At 41.5% G+C, this 24173-nt stretch overlaps 1 protein-coding gene across 3 annotated transcripts in view; it reads right to left on the reverse strand.

The window, feature by feature from the left end:
- Positions 1–24173, reverse strand: part of USP42 (ubiquitin specific peptidase 42) — a 47515-nt gene that overhangs the window by 9413 nt on the left and 13929 nt on the right. For all 3 annotated transcript variants that reach the window (XR_015726691.1, XM_087867109.1, XM_045813301.2), the window contains exons 4-13: positions 10279–10389; positions 8386–8488; positions 7422–7489; positions 6667–6737; positions 5706–5788; positions 4755–4866; positions 3834–3974; positions 3565–3665; positions 2399–2552; positions 21–737 (exon numbers count right to left, since the gene is read on the reverse strand). Coding sequence is in view for 2 of the 3 variants with exons in the window: in XM_087867109.1 (XP_087723235.1) it covers positions 21–737; positions 2399–2552; positions 3565–3665; positions 3834–3974; positions 4755–4866; positions 5706–5788; positions 6667–6737; positions 7422–7489; positions 8386–8488; positions 10279–10389 (1661 nt within the window). In the remaining variant the exon portion in view is untranslated. The remainder of the gene's footprint in view (positions 1–20; positions 738–2398; positions 2553–3564; positions 3666–3833; positions 3975–4754; positions 4867–5705; positions 5789–6666; positions 6738–7421; positions 7490–8385; positions 8489–10278; positions 10390–24173) is intronic.

Consider the following 24173-nt stretch of genomic DNA (forward strand, 5'->3'; position numbering starts at 1 on the left):
GGCCGCCCCAACACACTCACCTTCCCGGGCAGACCGTTGGCCTTAGAAAAGGGATTTTCTGAGTGTAGAGCAGGGGGGACTTGGCAACTGGCACCGTCACAAGACAGACCGTTTTCCTTCAGGTCACTATCTGTACTATCAGCACCATTTAGAGCAAGAGGCTCTCGAAGCTCGAGCAGAGAGGACTCGTCATCTTCTGCATCCTGCACAGAAGAGTTCGAGCTCTCGATCGTACCGAGACCGTTCTCCTTGCCCAGGCCCTTCGCCTCCTCGTCAGACTCCTCGGACGACTCGGCGCCGTAGGGCACCAGGACGCTGGGGCTCAGCTTGGACTTGCCGTTCATCACGGGCTTAGAGCAGGACTCGCTCGGGGTCATCTGCTTTGTGACTTTACTGGAAACTGCTGTCGTAGGTGCACTCGAGGTAGACTGTATTGCAGAAGAATTGGTAACGGTAGAAGAGGGAACAGGCTTGGTGGGGTTCTCCAAAGAACCGCTGTGAAGGTTAGGCTGGGACTGGCCTTGACGAACAGGTAACTTGTTGTGAATACTGATCGTGATTTTTTGTTTCTTGGGATGTTCTGGAATCACCGAGGGCCTGTTAACGGACCAGTTCTGAACAGAAGTCGAAGCATTAACAGAACCAGCCCGGCTGACACTGGAATTTCCACTAGGACTTGACATGGAACTGCTTGGTGCTTCTTTCAATGGTCCGGTCCCATTTAAGTGAGGTGGGTTCTGGAAGAAAGAAGACCCCAGCTGGTGAGAGCCCCAGGAATGGTCACAGAGAACCCACTCTGGCTGGGGGCCCTTCCCACTTTGCTCATCTTTTTCTTTTTTGGAATATCCAGTTTCCCACACCTAGAAACACGTCCTCCTCTTGTCCACTCCTGACCACCATAAACCTCCGGGTCTGTGTTTTCTGTTAAGTGATCAACAACTATTTCTGTCTGAGAACCACCTCCACCCAAATCCTTTCTGCTCCAATCTGACAGAAATGAACAGGCCCCTTTGGGCACAGAGTCCCGTATGTGTTCCTGGCTGGGTGTCCTGGAAGCCGCTGCTGTACAGGCAGAAGTGCCAGCGAGCAGGCACGGCCACTGGCCGAGGGGCCAGGGAAATGGGTGGCATGGGCAGTCACAGAGAGAGGCTCTGGGCGCCGTCCCCCCTCCACGTCCCCTCTGAATCCTACTCATGAGCTGTCCTGCCCCAGACCCCACCTAGGCTGCTCTCTCCTAGAGGGGCAAACTAGTGGCCGTGGGTGAGATCCCATTCAAGAGGGGTTCTGCGTGGCCTTCACGGAGTTTTCTTAAATACTGGAAGTAGTTGCTATCTTAACACTGGAAGGTTTCACAGGAAGGAAAACAAAAAACCTCGGAAAAAAATCAGTATCAGCCACCCCCCACCCCCGACAGGGCACGTGCTCTCCAGCGGGCCAGAGTCCTGATGTCACTATTAAGCAGAGCCCAGTGCAGGAGCCCATTACCTGCCCAGCTCCCAGAAGCATTTGCTTTGTGACTACAGCTAGAACCCAAACACTGTCCAATGTCCATAAAAACCAGCACACGACTAGACCATCTGCTGATTCAAAACAAAGCACACTCAAACGGAAAGGCTGTTACAACACTATGGTACGGGGGCGGGGTGCTTCCACACGCGGATAGGTTGTCCATAAGCACTGCTTAGGCCAGCCGATGTCCAGCCTTCCCTCCTGAAGACCTGTGTGTCACATGACCCAGGCATCCCACCAATTCTTCTGGAGAGGCCACCAGGGGGTGCGTCTGACCCGCTGGATGGCAGACAGGAGACACCACACTCCTGAAAAGGCTACATGGACACACTGAAACTATGCTTTTTGTGAGTCACTTTCCTATTTCTAGCATTCATCAAGAGTCCACAAATATTTAGTCCACTCTGAACGGAAGTCCAAAGCGAGAGCTAAAATCTCTGGTGTTTAGGGGCGCCTGGGTGGCTCAGTCGGTTGAGTATCTGCCCTCCCCTCAGGTCATGATTGCGGGGTCCTGGCATCGAGTCCTGTGTTGGGCTCCCTGCTCAGCAGAGAGCCTGCTTCTCCCTCTGCCTCTGCCCCTGCTCGTGCGTTCTCTCTCTCTCTCGCTTGTTCTGTCTCTCAAATAAATAAAATGTTAAGAAAATAAATAGAACAAAATAAAATCTCTGGCATTTAGATATACCTACACCCAGACTTTCTTCTTGTTCATTACACTCACACTCTGAGATCTTCTGTATATTTGAAATATTTTACAATTAATGGCTTGAATAAACTTTTTTGACAAGAAATTCAGTCATACGAGGACACGGCGGCTACCGCAGTGTTAACCGGAGGCTTCGAACAATACCCAAGTTACCACAGAGATTACATCCAACCTCTGGAATGTTACCTTTATCATGTGAGAGGGGAGCTGTGGTCCGATAAACCCTGACGCAGCCTGTTTGTTGTTGACAACGCGCTGGCTGATCACGGGTCGGGGCGAGGACTGGCCGGGACTGTGAGTGGAATGAGTGATTTCACCTCCATTTTTCACATCGTGGGACCTGGGACAGAGAGTGACAGTGCTTAGGGCTTCATAGGGCATGTCCTTAGGAGAGATTCATTTGTAGCCCCTCAGGGAACAGACCGGGAAGCCGCAGTGCTCAGAGCTACGCATGGGATCCCCTCCGAGTCCAGGTCAGTGGCAGGTGCTCTGACGGGGAGGTAATCGTGCAAGTGGAATTGGATTGTGTGTCTCCGAGATGCCACCACCTGAAAGCAATTCTTCTTTTCTGTTTATATTCTTCTCATTATAAGTATATGCCGTTACAGGAAGTCTGTGTCCAGAAGTTAGAAACACTAGCACCGTGCCTCGTCTCACCCATGAAAGGCATCTACTATTCAGGTTTACTGGACTATCCTCCAGGCTTTGGCCTGTACTGGTTTTTTCAATACCAGTGTGAGAGATTTCAAGCTGCTTTTTCTCCATGTACACACACAGCACTTTCTCGTATCATTTAGGAAAAAGAAAAGCATCATAAAAATCAGTTTAACAGCTGCATAATAGTCCAACACATGGATATGCTACAATTTACACGCTCACTCTGCTAATATTGGAAATTTTAGGATGTTCTTAATTTTCAGCTACTATAAATGAACACCTTGGAGCACACATCAGACTTTTTCTAAGACCACACATTTTGAGAAATGGAATTAGCGAGTGGGAGTACACAGCAGCAACAGGACAGAAGCGAGCTGGTGGTGACCCAGGCCTGGCCCAGGAAGTGACCTGTGCTCCGTGGTTGAGAGGTGACCACACCCAGGTCCTCAGAGGCCCCTTTCTGAGGCCTCCACGCACTGCCTCCCCGGCCCCCAGGCGCCCGCCGTGCGCTGCCAGCAGCAGCCTGCTCTCCTCCACCATCAACTTGCCAAGGAGCCGGAAGCTAAGTCCAACCCCTAATCCACACCCACAAACTACCTCCCTTGCTCTGCTGGCACCAGTTAGCTGCTGTTCCAAAAATAAGTGATGAGATGAAGACAGATGACATAACAGAAAATGTGAAAATCGGATGATACCTGATATAAAAGAGAACATAAGCTTGTTGACTGAGCACCGATCTAATATCACTGGTGGACACGATGGAGTCATTCATCTGATACCAGAGGCCATTGCTAGCCTGCGAAAGAGAAACGAGATACAATTAGACAAAGAGGGACACCAGTAAAGAGAAATGTAAGGAAAAGGGGCTTTCATATTTTCACTGCAGAAGTGCCTCCCTGCCCCCCAAGAGCACCAGCGCTCCCTGAGGGGCCACGTCAAACACAGCACGACCCGCACGGCTTACTTTGATGTAGCAGAAGTAGTGGCCGGCGTGGCAGTTAAAGCCGGTGTGCACGAGCACCGCGTACAGGACATAGATGATCGGTTCTCCGTTCGGCTGAGACATGTATGGTCGAATATCAAGGTATTCAGGGTACTTCACATCCTAAACAGAAATGCAAGAGGATCAGGGAATGTCACCGCTGAAGGCCCAGATCGTTCCGCATATCCCAGTGGAGACCCGCACAAAGGGCTCTGTACCCTCAGATGTTCCGGCAGAAACCTAACACGCTGATCAGACACGACCAGCCTGGAGCCGCCCGAGCCCACACGTACTCAGTGCACCCCCACTGTACTCCTGCTGTCCCGGAAGCACACAAGGCTCTGCATTAAGTGAGCCCCCTGAATCGGCCACGGGACGCGGTGGGACGCGACTTCCGGACTCCGGTCTCAGTTTTACTACTTTGGGAAGGGTTTCCTTAGCTCTCTTGCATGCTACTGATTTCTGATACTTCCGATCTTCAGAAAGTGGAAAGAAAACATGAAAATTCAGTGTGCTACCCTCAGAAAACCTGAAAAAACAGGAAAATCAACTCTGACAAAAGACTGTGAGATCCAGCAGGGGCATCCCCTTTGGATTTCAAACACCAGCTCTCCCTCTATCTCCCCACTTTCCTTGACCACGAAGCCCAAGCGCAGCTCACAGTTTCCAGTTTTATCATCAGACAATCTGACCAGCTAAGGGACAGAGAAGCTACCCTCACGAGCGCACAGACAAACTACCGCTAGCTCAATGCTCTGACATTGTTTCCCCGCTAAGTGCTCGAAGAACTTAGGAAATCAGGTAACAAGCTGTTCAATTAGGTCGTTTATAACCCCTGATAGTCACGGACACATAAGCCTTGAGAGAGACAACATAAAAAGGTGATTAATATTATCTACATACCTTAGCAATTTTTCCACCAGTAAAATTTGCAAAACGTTTCAGAGAAAGTGTAAGAACATTAGAGGATCTGTGTATAGTGAACCTCTTTGAAGCTGGAACCATCTTTTTACACCTTGAAATAAACAGAAACAAAGGATTAAGATGATTTTTATACACACACACACACACACACACACACACCAGTGTATATATATTCTCAACCAACAGTGAAAACACTAAAATCTACGACGGGGAGATTGCTCAATTAGCATGAACGGAAAAAGGAAGCTAGGACAGTTTCCGAGAAGCCAGAGTCATTGATAATTTTAAAATTAGGTTAATACAGACTTCTCTCAATTTGAAACAAATTGAACACTCGTGGAGCTTAGAACAGGAGAAGTTCCTGTGGTTGTGGGGAGCTCTTCCCCCCCAAGACAGGAGTATTTGGTAACGATCACCCATAGTACCTGATTCTAAAACGAAAATCTATTAAAACATGTGAAACAGGACTTTCTTCAAATAGAGGCTCTCTCGACTTCACAGGGAAACAGCAATGAATCATCAACACTAGAGGTTTCCAGCAGATACCACCCCGAATCCCAGGTGAGAACCGATGAGAGAGCGAGAGCCTTAACTGCTCTGGGAGAAGGCGAGCCCCACTCTGTCGCCGCCTCTCCTATCAAGGAGTCCATGAAAACGCTGCTCAACACAGACGCGTCACCCGGGCCCTGCAAGGTGCAGCAGCTACTGTGGACCGCCCCCCACAAACCTTCCCAGTCACGGGGCACCGAGCCTCCCCAGGGCAAAGGTACACGTCTCTCAAGGGTGTAAACCCATAGACACCGAGCACTCCAGCCCCAAGAGCACAGAGACCCAGTGTCCTCCCAGACAGCACAGAAGCTGACAGGGGTCTCGCGGGGGGGGGGGGGGCGTTCCTGAGACACCCCCATCCCTGCTGCCACACCCTCGTACTTGCTGCACTTGTAAGAGTTTTCCCCGTCGAGCTGCTCTGGCTTCACAAACTGCTCCAATGCCTTGTTCACACTCTGAGCGGCCTGGGAAAAGAAGAACAGCGTCAGCACCACGGGACCTCTCACTGCCACTTGACGACTCAAAGGTCTAAAAGCCAATGTGAATTTTGATGTAGAAAGAAATTTCTCTTTTATTATGATGTTGACTTTTATACATGTACCCATCCAATTACTTTCCCCTCGTTAAAAACTGTGCGGGTCAAAGTGAACGCCATGTAAGGAGGCTGCTCACTGCGGCATTATTCAATAGAACGTAGAACTAGAAACAAACCAGACACACAGCGGCGAGGAAGCGGGGTGTGCCTGGCGGTGCCCGCGCTCAGGGGGCCACCACACGACTGCCGAGGCGCGTGCGCACAGAGAGCCCCCCCCCCGCCAGCAGAGGTGCGTGAAGGTGGCAAGTGGCCAAAGAGGCCTAAGGTGTAATCCATTTCCAAAAGCAGTAAATAAGAGGTTCTGGAACAGTTTGTATCAAACTGTTAAGGATTCATCCTGAGGGACAGGACCCTGAACACATCTGCAAGTTCCTCATTTCTATCCTACGCATGTATTACATTTGAAATCGGAAAAATAAAAGCTTAACAAAAAAATAGGAGCTTAGAAAATGCAACAAATAATAAACAGTTTATAAACAATGACAATCATCTAAATTGGGCTAATGCAGGCATCAACTTCTGGTTTTATCAGAATCTATCAAATGAAAAGTCAAAGGGCAGGAAAAAGTCTGTATGCTCCCTGCTACAAATCTTACATTATCCCCTCTCAATACAGTCTCGGCCTATGAACGGTTTCAATTCATATTCTCTAAAAAGTGTAGTCTAAGTTATAAATGAACTACAGATAAAGTTACACAAAGTCTGACTGTCTTTTTCTAACCTCGCCACCACAACTAGCAAACGTACCTTTATCTCCAACGTTATATCGAGATATGGATCGAACGTATCTGAGACACCTTTGCAATTTAAACACTTGACTGAAATGAAAATAAAATGCAAAGAATAAGCAAAGTGTAATCCTTATGGCAATACCAACTATGGAAATGACAGAACACAAAAATATTATTTTAAAATAAAAATACATTTTTCAGATTGGGCAAAAATGTTAATACTACACACAGTATGAGCCAGTGTCATGCATGAAGCCCACATATGCTGTTGGTTGGAATGTAAACTGGTATAACCTCTTGGAAGGATGATCCCCAGTATCAGAATTCAAAACACACGTACCCTTTAATGCAGAAGTTCTAATACTAAGAACTCATCCTACCTAGACACTTTTACATGAACACAAAGGCACTGTATAAGAATGTTCCATGAATGACTAATGGTAAATAACAACACCGAAGAATTAGAAACAACCTCAGTATCCATTGTTAGGGGACTCAAATAAATGGAATTCTACTTCAGCCGTGAAAGACCGTGTTAGCTACATGTACCGAAATGTAAAAAGATTTCTCACGTTAAGAGAAAAAGGAAAGAGATCCATCTAACCCACTCCCAATCTGCTCGTGCATAGGAAAGTACTGAAAGGCTATACTCCAAACTGGACAGGGGCTGCCTCTGAGGGGGGAAGGGAGACTCACATCGCTAACCCTTTCCTACTGCACTTTTTTAACCACATGCATGTACCTCTTTATCGACCTTGAATAAAACTTTACCTCTAGATCTTAGGTATCCTCCAAATATCTGACAAACGAGGGTGGTAGCCTGGGTGTGTCTGTCCAATCTGAAAAACAAACAGTGATCTGAGACAAGAATTCTACAATAATTAGATGCTGTGACTGAATTTTACAAGCATGGGCATCTATAAAAGAACAAGAATTCAAATAGGAAGCCACGAAATAAAAAGACCTCAGTATGCATGGCAGCCAGAGAGTCGTCTTGCCTGGACCAGAACACAGTGAGGGTTTGGGGGAGGCAGAGATAGGACAGTACTGAGAAGGGACTTGACACTGAGGCAGGAATGTGGCCCGGAGCAGCAGCAAGGCTGTGACACTGGGTGTGTGGACCGGCTGGCGAAGGCATGGAGCACAGAGCGTTCTCTGCTGCTCTGGGGTCCGTTATCCAAGCAAGAAAAGCCCAGTCAAAGCAGTGACAGTAACAGCGGGAGTGGAACAGGAGATCTACCAGGTGTGTTCGGGCAATGCAAGTGGGTCAGGATTTGGTATCTAGTTGTACTTTCAATCTTCCTCTTGAGTCTGCATTTAGATTTTAAGGAAGAAACTGCAGGAATTGGTAACTGACCAGACTAAGAAAGGTGCAGGGTGCACACACACAGATTTCAGAGGCTGAAGAGGAGCAGAAAAAATGCTGGGCACAACTGGAAAGGCAAAGTGGTTAGTTTTAGATCTGCAAAGGGATGCTGATACTCAGAAACTGAGTAATGGCAAAACCAATCCCCAATTCCTGACATCTGTCATTCAGTCCACATTGTTCTAGTGAGCACACCCTGATTAATTTTTCAATCATTTTAAAATGATGAAAATCACTTGAGGAAGAGGCAGTGCAAAGTCAAAGTGAAGCAAACACAGAGCTCTGTGCATTCATCGTAAAAGGCGAAACTGAGCTCCAGTAAGCCAGCGATGCCAAGGGAAGGAGTGGCCGCCGCCTTGCTGTACTCACTTATTGCTGCCGTTCAAGCACGCTTTTTGCATAGCATCAACAGTGTACTGAAGGAATTCGTGGGCATCTTCTTGGTTTCCAAAGCGGAAGTGCCTAGCTATACCTGTGAAATTTAAGCACAGACCAAGCTTTATCCTCACATAGGATACGCCCCGGCTGTATCCCCCAGACGTTCTAGCTAATGACCACCTGTTAGAAAACACCTGCTAATTATTTTATGAGCACACGGCACTAACACACACTACCCTGAGAACAGCGAGGACCACGCCCTTTAGACCCTTACAAGGGCACACGGGTTAGAGCTCCTGAGAGCCCGGAGACTGCAGGTCTGCCGCAAGTTAATAAGACTATACTTGAATAAATTCAATTTCAGCTGTATTGTCTCAAAAATTTGTTCAAAACGTTGTTTGTTTGAAACGTGATGTTAGCACACACAATCTTAAATTCAGTGCTAGATCTCCCTAAGAGAATCCACAGCAAACATAACTCGAACCCATCTCGGTTCTGCCTCAACAACCCACAGAACACACTGTGTGCTCAGCGTCTCTACAGCCCGGTTTCTAACGGACTAAATGGCTGCAAGACAAAATGACATAATAAACAAGAGCACAGACAACATCACAATAAAACATGAACAGAGCAATTTCTATACACGAACATATAGAAATATATATTAGCTCGAGTCATATGAAATTGCCAGTATTCTGCCAGTTCTGCCTACGAAAATGGCAATCTCATGATCCTGCCACGTGTGTGGGGGTTACATGAGCTCATGGATATGTGTGCACACCAACAGCAATGACCTTTTCCTAAAGTCTAGGTTTAAAAATAATGAATCATTCCTTATATATACAAAATTAAACAAACATAATTTCCCCTGGCTAAAATTCTGCCAGGATCCAACACTGTTTAAAAAATGTTTGCGTTGTCTCCTCTGGTCTGTTAATACTGCCGAGGGCCAATAGAACACCTCTTAATCTTCGGCAGCTTTTTAGGCAAAAGGATTATAGATTGTCACTGTATAATTATCCACCCCTATAATTACCCCGCTAGATTCCAGATTAACAGTTAGGGTTTCTTTTTTATTTGCAGGCATTTTTTTCCTTCTAACTCAGTTAATTAAGATGATGTAAAAGTTTATAACAAAAACACATGGAAAGTGCATTAAAACATTTCATGTACCCTATCAGGGTCATTATAATGCAAAAGAAAATTTTCAAGTCATTGAAAGATTAAATAGAAAAAGTGAAATTTATCCACAAATTTGCTGTTATGAGCTTAAATGTTGCTTTAAGAGTATAATTAGCTTTAGTTTGGTAATTCCTGATGCTACACATAGCATAATACTCATTCACTGAATTAAAATCCAATTTAAAACTATCTAAAGAAACCTGTGGGACAATATAATGGTATAACTCAGCATAGTAATCCAAATATCTGGGGGAAAAATCATTATAAAACTTATCAATGATTTTATTAACAAAGTGAGTTTTAAAATTTTTAAATTTGTGGGGTGCCTGGGTGGCTCAGTCAGTTGAACGTCTGACCCTTGATCTCAGCCCAGGTCTTAATCTCACAGTTGTGAGTTTGAGCCCCCACACTGGGCTCCACGTTGGGCTCCACGCTGGGCTCCACGCTGGGCGTGGAGCCTACTTAAAAAAAAATTAATTTGCTTATATTAAACTTAATACCTTATTACACTGTCATCTTTTGAGGTTTCAAAGTGTGTTTCTATACTAAATGTTTTACTAAAGATTTGTTATTAATTAAAGCCACGTATGATAAAACACGTTTGTTTTCTACAATACACCAGGAGCTCATCTCTTACCAGTTAGTCCATTAAGACCAATTACCTAATAAATACTAACAGAAACTACTACAGATGATACTTACGCCGCATCTCATTAATGACAAACATCGGCTTAATAACATCCCCAGGATTACTGAGTGCCTGGGTGATATGTGCTTGCATTGTACACATCATACAAAATCCTTCTGCATGACCTGAAAGATAAGACCATAATCCTCCAAATTAGCAAAATATGACTCCATACAGACATCACAGAATATTTTAAATCAGGGGCACACGCCTGAACTGAAGTAACAACAGGCTACTGGGTGTCACACCTTGAGCTACGTACTTTCATTCTTTTTCATTTATTCTCCAATAGACCCAAGTGATAAGTATATACTGGCTCAATTTTACAAGAGAAGAAACTGAGGCTCAGAGAGGTAAAATTTTGGCCAATGTCAAATAATTATTAAGTTTAAGACAAATACTGAACTCAAATATTTTCTTCATATTCAAAGCCTGTGCTCTTAACTACTCTTTATACTGGAAAAAAAAATGTTTTCTCTTACACTAGCATTTGTCTCAAACAGTAAAAAAATGTCACCATACAAGAGGCTGAAAGCCTCTCCATATATATTCTGGTCTTGTTGGCCACACACAGGGGTCTCTGTTTCATACTCTTTTCCTTTTCTTCTTCCTTTTTACAACTTTAAAAAATGTGAAAAACATTCTTAGCTCATGACTAACTGGTTCTACTGGTATCCTGTGAGCAGAGGCCACAAATGCCACTAAACATCCTACAAGAAGCCCAGGCCAGCCCCCACAGCAAAGCATTATCTGGTTCTAAACATCAATAGTGCTGAGATTGAGAAACTCTGCCTTAAACTAAAGGCCGCTCAGAACCTGCCTAACACAAAGCTTTAAAAGCCTTAAAAGGTTCAAAACCATTTCCAATTGACATAACTGTGTCCCAGAGTGAAGCTCAAAAATATTTATAGGAACAAAAGAAAACCCTCCAGCACCACAAAACATAAAGTTCTTTTTTTTTTATATTTTTTTAAAGATTTTATTTATTTATTCGACAGAGACAGAGACAGCCAGCAAGAGAGGGGACACAAGCAGGGGGAGTGGGAGAGGAAGAAGCAGGCTCCTAGCGGAGGAGCCTGATGTGGGGCTCAATCCCATAACGCCGGGATCACGCCCTGAGCCCAAGGCAGACGCCAACCTCTGTGCCACCCAGGCGCCCCCCAAAACATAAAGTTCTAATCAAAGACCACAAGGCAAAGATGCAGGAATGACCAATAACAAGGAGAACATAAACAGAAACAGATGGCACAAATATTAGAATCAAAAAACAATGACATTAAAAAAGACATTGTACATATAATCAACTACATGTCCAAGGAGTTAGAAAAGAAAAAGAGCATGTTAGGGATAGCCATGGAAACAGAGCCAAATGTATTTTACAGGTGAAAAGTAGAATCTCTGAGATGAAAAACACACCAGGCAAGATTAACGATAGATTAGACAAAAAGGGAGAAAAGATCAGTGAACTTGAAGACTTAGCAACAGAAATCATCCATAATGAATCATACACACACAGACTCAAAGCAACAACAACAACAAGCACATAAGCTTATCGGTGAGCAGCGGGACTCCTTCAAGTCAGTCCCTAAACAAACACGTAATTGGAGTCTGAAGGGACAGAACAAATATCTCAGGAAATAATGACTGTGTACAGAGAGCACAAGGGAGATTTTCAGAGTGATTCTACAGTTTTGTGTCCTGAGGAGGTGGTGGTTTGCATGAATCTATACCGGTGTTAAAATTCATCGAACTATGTACCAGAAAAGGTTAATAGTGCTCTAATTACAAAAATAAAAGTTTTAATGACTAGAAGCCACATAAATTTGAAACAGTACATTTACAGATCTAAGAACCTCAACAAATCCCAAACAGAAGACAAGAGACAAGTACACAAAGAACCACTCAGACTGCTGAGAACAGTGAGAAAGAGAGCATCATAAAAGCAGCCAGTAATAAAACTACATACATAGAAACAAAGGTAAAACTGACAACAGACTTCTTATCAGAAACAACACAAGACAGTGCAGCAACATCTTTTGGGTGTTAGAATAAAAATGTCAACACAGAGTTCTATACCCCATGGAAACACCTTTTGAAAACAAAAACGAAACTTTCACTTTGGGGAAGATGGAGCATAAGTTCCTTTCCCTATTCCTTCCATTAAGTACAAAAGCCCAGGACACTGTATATAAAGCAAACATAAGAAGGCTGTGAAAGAGAAAAAGATAAGCCAGCAACTCTGGAACCCAAGGAGTGACGACACTGTGGTGAGTTCTCTGGGTTTTCTTTGTGCTCATATAGTCCAGAGCCAAACAGGCCAACCTGGAAACACCAACAAATAGAACAAATGAAACCCTGCTCTCTCTAGCCAAAAGACCAGGAAAAGGGAACTTGGCAAGACAGAAAACTTTTAGATAGAAATTCTCTATACTGGCCACAAGCCTCAGAAAAACTATGACCCCCATGACCCCTAGGCCAACAAAGGCCAAGTGGGCAAGCTTCCATTTGCCAGTCTGTAATGAGGCATCCCAAGCCACCCGCTGGAGCAGTGTTAAAGAAGATGGATTAGCAGCTCTGACTTCCATCCATGCTGGGTGATAACAAACCACACCCCATCCCGCAGCAAAGATCAAGTCAGGAGCCTGGACTTCTACCCCACCCCCTGGTAGAAAAGAACACTCCCTCCAATCCTCCACTGGGGTAGTTTCAGAATCAGGACTTTCACCATCATCCACTAATACAAAGCCACTGTGGTGTCAGTGGAGACCAGGTGGGGAGCAGGAATGAGGAGCCCCAACCCCCTGCCCCATCCTAGGAGTGTCAACGGAGACTGAGTAGGGAAGCTGGACTTCTACCTCAGCCTAATACTACTTCCTTTGCCAGAGTGGCACTACAGAAAGCCAGCTGAAACAATCATTAGATAATATCCACGTAAAATTTCTAACACAAAAATGTCCAGGTTTCAACTGAATCACTTATCATACCAAGAACCAAGAATTTCTCAACTGGGTGAAAAAAAAACAATAACAAGAGGCCAACACTGAGATGACAGAGATATTAGAATGACCTAACAAAGGATTTAAAGAAACCATGATAAAAATGGCTCAACAGATAGTTATGAACACAGCAGAAACAAACAAAAAATAGAGAGACTCAACAAAGAAATAGGAGATATGAGAACCAAATGGAAACTTTAGAAATGAAAAATACAATAATCAAAATAAGCTCAGTGCATAAGCCGGACAGAAGAATGGCGATTACAGAAGAAAGCAGCAGTAAACATGAAGACAGAACAATAGAAATCACGTACTCTGAACAGAGAGAAAAGAGACTAGGGGAAAAATGAACAGGGCATCAGGGACCTGTGGGACTCTAACAAAACATCTGGCACACATGTCATCAGACTCCCAGAAGGAAAGGAGAGACTAAGCTGGGCTGAAAAAGTATTATAAAAAATGAAGGCTGAAAATTTCCCAAATTCGGTGAAAGAGGTTTCTATAGATTCAAGGAGCTGAGCAAACCCCAAACAGGAAAAAAAGAAATCTATGCCAAAACACATCATAATTAAATGAAAACTAAAGAAAAAATCTTGAAAGCTGTGAAAGAAAAACAATACCTTACCTATAAATGTGTACAAAATAAACAAAAGAAAAATGTCACAAGATTTCAGATCAAAAACCATGGAGACCAGAGGAAGTGGCAAAACAATTTTCAAGGTCTGAAAGAAAAAGACCGTCAACCCAGAATCCGACGCACAGTGGAAACACTCTTCAGGAATGAAGGCAGATCAAGACATTCTCAGATGAAGCAAAACTAAGAAAATTTGTCACCAGTAGACATACCCGAAAAGAATGACTAAGGAAGTTCTCTCAACAAAAAGGAAATGATTTAAAAAAAAAAAGAAAGAAAGAAAGAAAAAGAAACCCTAGAACATCAAAAAGGAAGAAAAGGGGCACTGAGTGGCTCAGTCAGTTGAGTGTCAGACTCTTAGTTTTAGCAAGGGTTGTGATCTTGGGGTCGTGGGATTGAGCCCCATGTCAGGCTCCACACTCAGTGTGGAGTCTGCTCATCCCTCTCCCTCCCCCATCGCTTGCACTCTCTATAAAATAAGTAAATAAAATCTTTTAAGAAAAGAGACTTAAGTCCTGATCTGTCGATAAGCTTAAATGTAAATATTCTAAATATACCAATTAAAAAACCCAGATAAACAACGTAGATTGAAAAACATGACTCAACCACATGATATCTAGAAGAAACTCACTGCAGATGTAACAGAAGGATGGAAAAAGCTATGCCATGCAAACATTAATTCAAAGAAAGTAAAAATGGCTATATTAATAACAGATAAAGCAGACTTCAGAACAAAGAAAGCTACCAGAGACAATGACAGTATAAAAAATCCATCGCGTGCGCGCTCTCTATACACACACACACACGTGTGTATGTATATATGTGTGTGTGTGCGCACGCGCACACATAGCGATCCTAAATGTGTTTGTACCAAACAACAAAGCTGCAACATACATGAACCAAATTCTAAAAGAACTGAAAACAGACACAGAGAAATCCACAACTACAGCTGGAAACCTCAACATCCTTCTGTCAATAACTGAACAACTAGAAAATCGACAAGGATACAGAACTCAGCAATATCATCAGCCAATGGAATATGGCCAGTTTATAGAGCACTTCACACAACAGCGGAATACAAACTCATTTTAAGCGTTCATGGAACATACACCAAGATAGACCATATCCTGGCCCACAAAACAAACATCAAAAAATTTAAGAGACTTGAAATAATAAAAGCTGTTTTCTACCACACTGGAATCATACTAGAGATTAGAGAGAGAGAACAAGAAAAACAATAAAGACCAGGAAACTAAGTAACGTACTCTACATAAGCCACAGACCAAAGAATAAGTCTCAAGGGAAATTTAAAAATGCATTGAACTGAATGAAAATGAAAAGACAACATATCAAAAATGTGGAGACACAGCTAAAGAAGTGCTGAACGAGAAATTTATAGCAATTACCAATATTAGAAACAAGACCAAGGATAACAATACAGACCCTGCAGATACCAAAAATTCAATCTGTAATTCAAAAATTCACAAAAAGGAAATCTCCGGGCCAAGATAGTTTCACTGATAAATTCTACCAAACATTTAAATAAGAATTTACATCAATTCTACACAATCTCTTCAAAAATACAAAATAGGAGTTAATATAACCTAAATACATTTTATAAAACTAGTATTACCCTAATACCAAACAAAAATGGTATAAAACCAAAAAATTACAGACCAATATCTCTCATGGATATATAAAAACCCTTAATACTACAAATAAAATTCAACAAAACATAAAAATAATTACACATCAGAGGAGAGAAGAGAAGATGGCGGCCAAGTAGGAGGATCCCAGGCTCGCCTCGTTCCATGAATACAACAAGATAACTATCAAATCATCTTCAATATCCTAGAATTGATCTGAGGACTGGCAGAACAAACTCCACAACTGAAGGTAGAGAAGAGGCAAATGAAGAAGGCAGGAAGTGCAGAGATGCAGAAAAAATGTGGCAACTGCACCGGGGAGGGAGCTGCATTCACAGAGAAGGGCGAGAGGCAAACTAGCACACAGGCCAGTGCACAGGGAGGATGAATCCCCATAGCAAGTGGCTTGGAAAGCAAAAGGGTCCAAATTTCATGAGTTCTTACAACCAGGGGGGCTTAAAGCCTGGAGTTTTAAAGCTCAGAGTGCTTGGCTCTGGTAGAGCTCAGAAGACATTGGTGCTGCTCTTGGAGAAAAAGCAGGGCAAACAGCCTGCAGACACACAGCATGGAAACAGCCATCTGAAGAGGGCCTGGGGCACACAGTGGGGAGGTTAGTTGCTCATCTCGAAGAATGTTCCAGAGAAACAGCGTTCACGGAGAGACCCCCTGAGAAACAAAGGAACTGGCCAGTGCCATTTCTCTCTCCCACCCTCAGCATAAACACAGAGCCACCTGAGGGAAACAGCACAGCACCGACACTACCTAACTTGCTTACACCAAGCTCCCCTGTGCTCTGGAAGAACCACCCTTTTCAGTCACACTTGTCTCAGTCCCAGTGCAGCAGGTCCCTCCCCAAGAAGACCGGCCCAAAACCCCTGCCAACACCTGTCTCCCCACCAGGGTGTTTTGCGAGGCCTTGATTCTGGGCAGCAGCAGTAAAGGGTCTCATTTTCCTAGCAGATCAGAGCACAGCTAGTTAAAAGTCGTCATATTCAAGCCAGGGACCAAATACTGCCCAACACAGGCAAAGAGAGCCTCTGCAGACAACTGGATGAAAAATAAAGTGGCCAAAATACAACAGCAGAGTGCACATAGCACACACTGGAGACATCCCAGAAGCACCAGGCCTTGAGGACCAGGAGACACTACGTTGCAGGGCACTACAGGACCTCTTCTTCATAAAGCCATCACCCTCTAGAACTGGGAGCCATAAGTGACTTTCCTAACACACAGAAACAGGCACAGAGACTTAGACAAAATGAGAAGACAGAGGAATTTGTCTCATATGAAAGAACAGGAAGGCTGTGGCCAGAGATCTAAGCAAAACAGTTATAAGTAACATGGCTGATGGAGAATTTAAAGCAATGATCATAAGGATACTCACTGGATTTGAGAAGAGTGGAGGACACCAGTGAGACCATTAACACAGACATAAGGAATAACATAGAGATAAAGGACTCAATAAATGAAATGAGAAAAGCGCTCGATGGGATCAAGAGCAGGCTGGAAGAAGCAGAAGAACAAACTAACGGCCTCGAAGATGGAGTAATGGGAAGTAATCAAGCTGAACAAAAGACAGAAAAAAGAATTATGCAAAACGAGAATAGACTTCGGGATCTCAGTTGACTCTATCAAACATAATAACATTTATATTACAGGGATCCCAGAAGAAGAAGAGATAGAAAAGGGGGCAGAGAATTTATTTAAAGAAATAATAGCTGAACACTTCCCCAACCTGGGGAAGTAAACAGATATAGAGATCTAGGAGGCAGAGAGAACCCCCAACAAAATCCTCAAAAGCAGATACACACCAAAACATATTGTAATTAAAATAGCAAAATATAGTCATAAAGAAAAACCTTTAAAAGCAGCAAAATAAAAGAAGACAGTTACATACAAAGGAAACCCCTTAAGGCTTTCAGCAGATTTTTCAGTAGAAATTTTTCAAGCCACAGAAGAGTGGCATAATATATTCAAAGTGCTGAATGGGAAAAAAAACCTGCAGCTGAGAACACTCTATATCCAGCAAGGCTATCATTCAGAAAAGAAGGAGAGATGAAGAGTTTCCCAAACAAAAACTAAAGGCGTTTGCGGCCACTAAACCAGTCCTACAAGAAATATTGAAAGGGGACTTTTTGAATGGAAAAGAAAGACCAAAAATGACAATATGAAGGTAGGAAACACAAAAACAGTAAAAATGATTATTTCTGTAACAAAACAAAAGGATGTAAAATATGACACTATATACCTAAAACATGTGGAGGAGTAAGAATGGGTTCAAACTTAAACAATCATCCACTTAATACAGACTGCTATAAGACATTATATACAAACCTAACTGTAGGCACAAATCAAAAACCACTTATAATTATGCAAACAATGAAGAAAAAGAAATCCAAATATATCACTAAAGAAAACCAGCAAACCATGAAAGAGAGAAAGACAAGAAAGAATCATGGAAAATCTTCAGAAAGAACCACAAACAAGTAATAAAACAAGCATTAAAATCAATACGTACCTATTAATAATTACTTTGAATGTAAATGGACTGAACACTTCAATCAAAAGATACGGGGTGACAGAATGGGGGGAAAAAAACAAGACCCATCTATCAAAAGACACAGGGTGACAGAATGGGGAAAAAAAAAAAAAAACAAGACCCACCTACAAGACCCTACAAAAGACTCATTTCAGACCTAAAGATACCTGCAGATTCAAAGTGAGGGGATGGAGAAATAGTTATCATACAAATGGATGTCCAAAGAAAGCCTGAGTAGCAATATTTACATCAGACAAAATGGATGTTAAAACAAGGACTGTAAAAAGAGACAAAAAAGCACACTATATAATAATAAAGGGGACAATCCAACAAGAAGGTATAGCAATTGTAAATACTTATGCACCCAACATGGGAGCACCCAAATATATCAAACAGTTAATAACAAACATAAAGGAATTAATCAATAACAATACAGTAATAGTAGGAGACTTTAACACCCCCCTTACATCAATGAACAGATCATTTAAACATCAACAAGGAAACAATGTCTTTGAATGACACAATGGAGCAAATGAATTTAATGTATTCAGAACATTCCATCCTAAAACAGCAGAACACACATGGAACACTCTCCAGAAGAGATCACATATTAGCCCACAAAATAAGCCTCAACAAATTTAAAAAGACCAAATTCATATCATGCATCTTTTCTGACCACAATGTCAGAAGTCCACCACAAGAAAAAATCTGAAAAGACCACAAATACATGGAGGCTAAATGACATGCTACTAAAACAAATGGGTCACCAAGGAAATAAAAGAAAAAATTTAAAAATACACAGAAACAAATGAAAATGAAAACACCCTCACGGTTCAAGACCTCTGGGAAACAGCAAAAGCAGTTCTAAGAGGGAAGATTATAGCAAGACAGACCTACTTCAAGAAGCAAGAAAAATCTCAAATAACCAACCTACCCTTGCACCTACAGGAACTAGAAAAAGAACAAACCAAAACCTAAAACCAGCAAAAGGAAGGAAACAATAAAGATTAGAGCAGAAATAAATCATATAGAAACTAAAAAAGTAATAGAACAGTTCAATGAAACCAGCTGCTGTTTCTTTAGGGGAAAAAATCAATAAAACTGATAAACCTCTAGTCAGACTTCTCAAGGAAAAAAGAGAAAGGACCCAAATAAATAAAATCACAAATGACAGAGGAAAAGTAACAACAAACACCACAGAAATATAAACAATCATAAGTGAATATTACAAATATCTATTTGCCAACAAACTGGACAACCTAGAAGAACTGGATGAGCTCCTAGAAACATATAACCTCCCACAACTGAATCAAGAAGAAACAGAAAATTTGAACAGACTCATTACCAGCACAGAAATTGAATCAGCAATCGAAAAACTCCCAACAAACAAAAGCCCAGGACCAGATGGCTTCACAGGCAAATTCTACCAAACATTTAAAGAAGAGTTAGTACCTAATCTTTTCAAACTATTCCAAATAGAAAAAGAATGAAGTTGGAAGTTTTCCTTCCATGAGGCCAGCATTACCCTGATACCAAAACGAGATAAAGACACCACTAAAAAAGAGAATGACAGGCCAATAACTTTGATGAGCACAGATGCAAAAATCCTCAACAAAATACTAGCAAACCAAATCCAACAATACATCAAAAGACTCATTCACCACAGTCAGATGGGATTTATTCCGGGTTGTAAGAGTGGTTTAATATTCGCAAATCAATCAGTGTGATACATCACATCAATAGGAGAAAGGATAAGAACCACATGATCATTTCAATAGATGCAGAAAAGCATTTGACAAAGTACAACATCCATTCATGATAAACACCTTGACAAAGTAGGTTTAGAGGGAACACAACACAATAAAGGCCATATACGAAAACCCCACAGCTAATATTATCCTTAATGGGGAAAATCTATGGTCACGAATAAGCCAGCGATGTCCACTCTCAACACTGTCATTCAACATAGGACTAGAAGTGCTAGCCATAGCAATCACACAACAAAAAGAAATAAAAGGCATCCAAATCAGTAAGGAAAAAGTAAAACATTCACTATTTGCGGATGACATGATACTATATATAGAAAACTCAAAAGACTCCACCAAAAAAACTGCTAGGTCTGATACACGAATTCAGTAAAGTTGCAGGACACAAAACCAATCTACAGGAATCTGCTGCATTTCTATACACCAATAATGAAGCAGCAGAAAGAGAAATTCAGAAAACAAACCCATTTACAACTGCACCAAAAATATTAAGATGCCGAGGAATAAATCTAATCAAAGAGGTGAAAGACCTGTACTCTGGGGTGCCTGGGTGGCTCAGTCGGTTAAGCGTCTACCTTCACCTCAGGTCATGATCTCAGGGTCCTGGGAACAAGCCCTGCATTGGGCTCCTTGCTCAGCAGGGAGCCTGCTTTTCCTCTCCTGCACCCCCTGCTTGTGCACTCTCCCTCCTCCTCTCTCTCTCTCTCAAATAAATAAATAAATAAATAAAATCTTAAAAAAAAAAATAAAGACATGTACTCTTAAAACTATAAAATGTTGATGAAAGACACTGAAGAGGACACAAAGAAATGGAAAGGCATTCCATGCTCATGGACTGGAAGAATGACTATGCTAAAATGTCTGTACTGTCCAAAGCTATCTACACACTTAATGCAATCCCTATCAAAACACCAACAGCATTTTTCACAGAATTAGAATAAACATTTCTAAAATTTGTATGGAATCACAAAAGACACTGAATAGCCAAAGCAATCTTGAAAAAGAAAAGCAAAGCTGGAGGCATCACAATTTCACACTTCAAGTTATATTATAAAACTGCGGTAATTAAAACAGTATGGTACCGGCATGAAAACAGACACACAGATCAACAGGACAGAATAGAAAACCCAGAAACAAACCCACAATTATATGGTCAATCTTTGACAAAGCAGGAAAGAATGGGGAAAAGATGGTCTCTTCAACAAATGTGTGTTAGGAAAACTTGACTGCAACATGCAAAAGAATGAAACCGGACCACTTTCTTACACCGTACACAATAAGAAATTCAAAATGTATTAAAGACCTAAATATGAGTCCTGAAACCATAAAAATCCTAGAAGAGAGCACAGGTAGTAATTTCTCTGACATTGACTAGAGTAACTTTTTTCTAGATAGGTCCCCTGAGGCAAGGGAATAAAAGCAAAAAATAAACTATTGGGATTACATCAAAATACAAAGCTTCTACACAGTGAAGGAAACAATCAACAAAACTAAAAGCCAACCTATGAAATGAGAGAAGATATTTGCAAATGACATATCCAATAAAGGGCTAGAATCCAAAATCTATAAAGAATTTATAAAACTCACCACCCCCCCAAAAAATAATCCAATTAAAAGATGGGCAGAAGACATGAACAGACATTTCTCCAAAGAAGACATACAGATGGCCAATAGACACATGAAAAGATGCTTATCATCACTTATCATCAGGAAAATGCAAATCAAAACTACAAGGAGATATTACCTCACACCTGTCAGAATGGCTAAAATCAACAACACAAGAAACAACAAGGGTTGGTAAGGATGTGGAGAAAAAGGAACCCTCTTGTACTATTTGTAGGAATGCAAACTAGCACAGCCACTCTGGAAGACAGTATGGAGGTTCCTCAAAAAGTTAAAAATAGACCTACCCTACAATCCCACAACTGCACTACTGGGTATTTACCCAAAGAATACAAAAACACTAATTCAAAGGGATACATGCACCCCTATGTGTATAGCAACATTATTTACATACCCAAGATATGGAAGCCGACCAAGCATCCACAGGTTGATGAATGGATAAAGAAAATGTGATACATATACACATATATATGTGTGTATATATATATATCTACACACACACACACACACACACAATGAAATATTATTGAGCCATAAAAAGAATGAAATCTTGCCATTTGCAATGACATGGATGGACCTAGAGAGCATAACGCTAAGTGTAAAAAGTCAGATAAACACAAATACCATATGATTTCACTCGTACGTGTAATTTCAGAAACCAAACAAAGGGAAGAGAGACAAACCAAGAAACAGACTCTTTAACTACAGACAACAAACTGATGGTTACCTGAGGGGAGGTGAGTGGGGACATGGGTGACACAGGTGATGGGGATTAAGGAATGCACTTGCTATGATGAGCACCAGCTGATTTAAATTAATCATTACACATCATGACCAAATGGAATTTATCCCAGGGTACAAATATGACTCAATATAGGAAACTATCAGTATAATCCACCATATTAACAGGCTAAAGAAGAAATATCACATGATCGTATCAATTTGATATAGAAAAAGCATTTGACAAAAATCAACACTCATTTATGACAGAAAGCAGAAATCAGAAAAAAAGAAATAGAGGAAACTCCTCTAACTTAATAAAGAGCATATATCAAAAAACCTACTGCTAATATCAAACTAAATGTTCCTCTCCCCAATATCAGAAATGAGGCAAGGATGTCCACTCTCCTCAAAGTTCTAGCCAGTGAAATAAGAAAAGGAAATAAAAAGCATACTAATCAGTAAGAAATAAGTAAAACTGTCCATACTTGCATATAACATGACTGTATACTAGAAAAATCCAAGGAGTCTACAAAAAAAAAAAAAAAAAAATCCTAGAATAAATAAGTTTGGCAAGGTCACAGGATATAAGATCAACATATGAAAATAAAATGTATCTTTTCATACCAGCAATAAACATGTGGACACCAAAATTAAAAATATAATGCCACTTACAACCCCTCAAAAAATAAAGAAAATTAGGCGTAAATCTAACAAAACAAGACAAACATCCTGACATTACAAAACAGTGATAAAAAATAAAGAAGATTTAAGTATAAATGGAAAGACCTACCATGTTCATAGATTGAAAATGTCAACATAAGTAAAGGTATCAATTCTCCCTCCCCAAATTGAAATTCAGGTTTCACACAACTACAAAATCTCAGGAAGACTTTTTGTAGATATAGATATAATTATTCTATAGTTTATATGGAAAGACAGAAAAACATAGCTCGAATAGCTCGAGCAATTTTGAAAGAGAATAAATGGCTGGAATCATTCTATCTGATATCAAGACTTATTACATAGCTACAACAGCAAGACTGTGTGGAGGGACAAACACATACCTCAACAGAATAGACTAGGAAACCCAGAAATAGACGCACACAAGTATGTCCAAGTGATTTTTTTACAAAGGTGTAAAAGCAATTCAATAGAGGAAAGATACCCCTTTCAACAAATGGTGCTGGAGCAAAAAGGCATTTATAGACAAAAAATTGACTTCACCTAAACTTCACACTATACAAAAATTTAAATGGATCACAGACCTAAATGTAAAATGTAAAACTATAAAACTTTTAGAAAAAAATAGAAGAAAATCTCCAGGATCAAGAGCTAGGCAAAGATCTTAAATTTGACACCAAAAGCACAATCCATAAAAGGAAAAGTCAGACTTCACCAAAATTAAAAACTTTTGTTCTGTGAAAGACCTAGTTAAGGGAATGGGAAGACAACCCTCGGGGCACCTGGGCGGCTCAGTCAGTGAAGCGTCTGCCTTCAGCTCAGGTCATGATCCCAGGGTCCTGGGATCAAGTCCCACATCAGGCTCCCTGCTCAGCAGGGAGTCTGCTTCTCCCTCTACCTCTGCCGCTCTCCCTGTTTATGCTCTCTCTCACACACTCTCTCTCTTTCTCTCTCTCTCAAATAAAGAAATAAATAAAATCTTAATAAAAAATAAAAAAAAGACAAACCTCGGGCTGGGAGAAATTATTTGGAACCTACATATCCAACAAAGGCCTAGTATCTAAACTCTATAAAGAACTCTCAAAACTCAATAGTATAAAAACAAAGAATGCAACAGAGAATGAGCAAAAGATAGCAAAGAGGTATTTCACTGAACAGGATATACAGATAGCAAATAAGCACATGGAAAGATATTCAAGACCTTTAGGCATGAGGGAAATGCAAATTAAAATCACAACAAGGTATCATTATATGCCTATCAGTATGGCTAAAATGAAAAATAGTGACAACACCAAATGCTG

The sequence above is a fragment of the Ursus americanus genome, chromosome 2, assembly GCF_024610735.1.
Source record: "Ursus americanus isolate L20-20 chromosome 2, mUrsAme1.1.p, whole genome shotgun sequence".
Lineage (NCBI taxonomy): Eukaryota > Metazoa > Chordata > Mammalia > Carnivora > Ursidae > Ursus > Ursus americanus.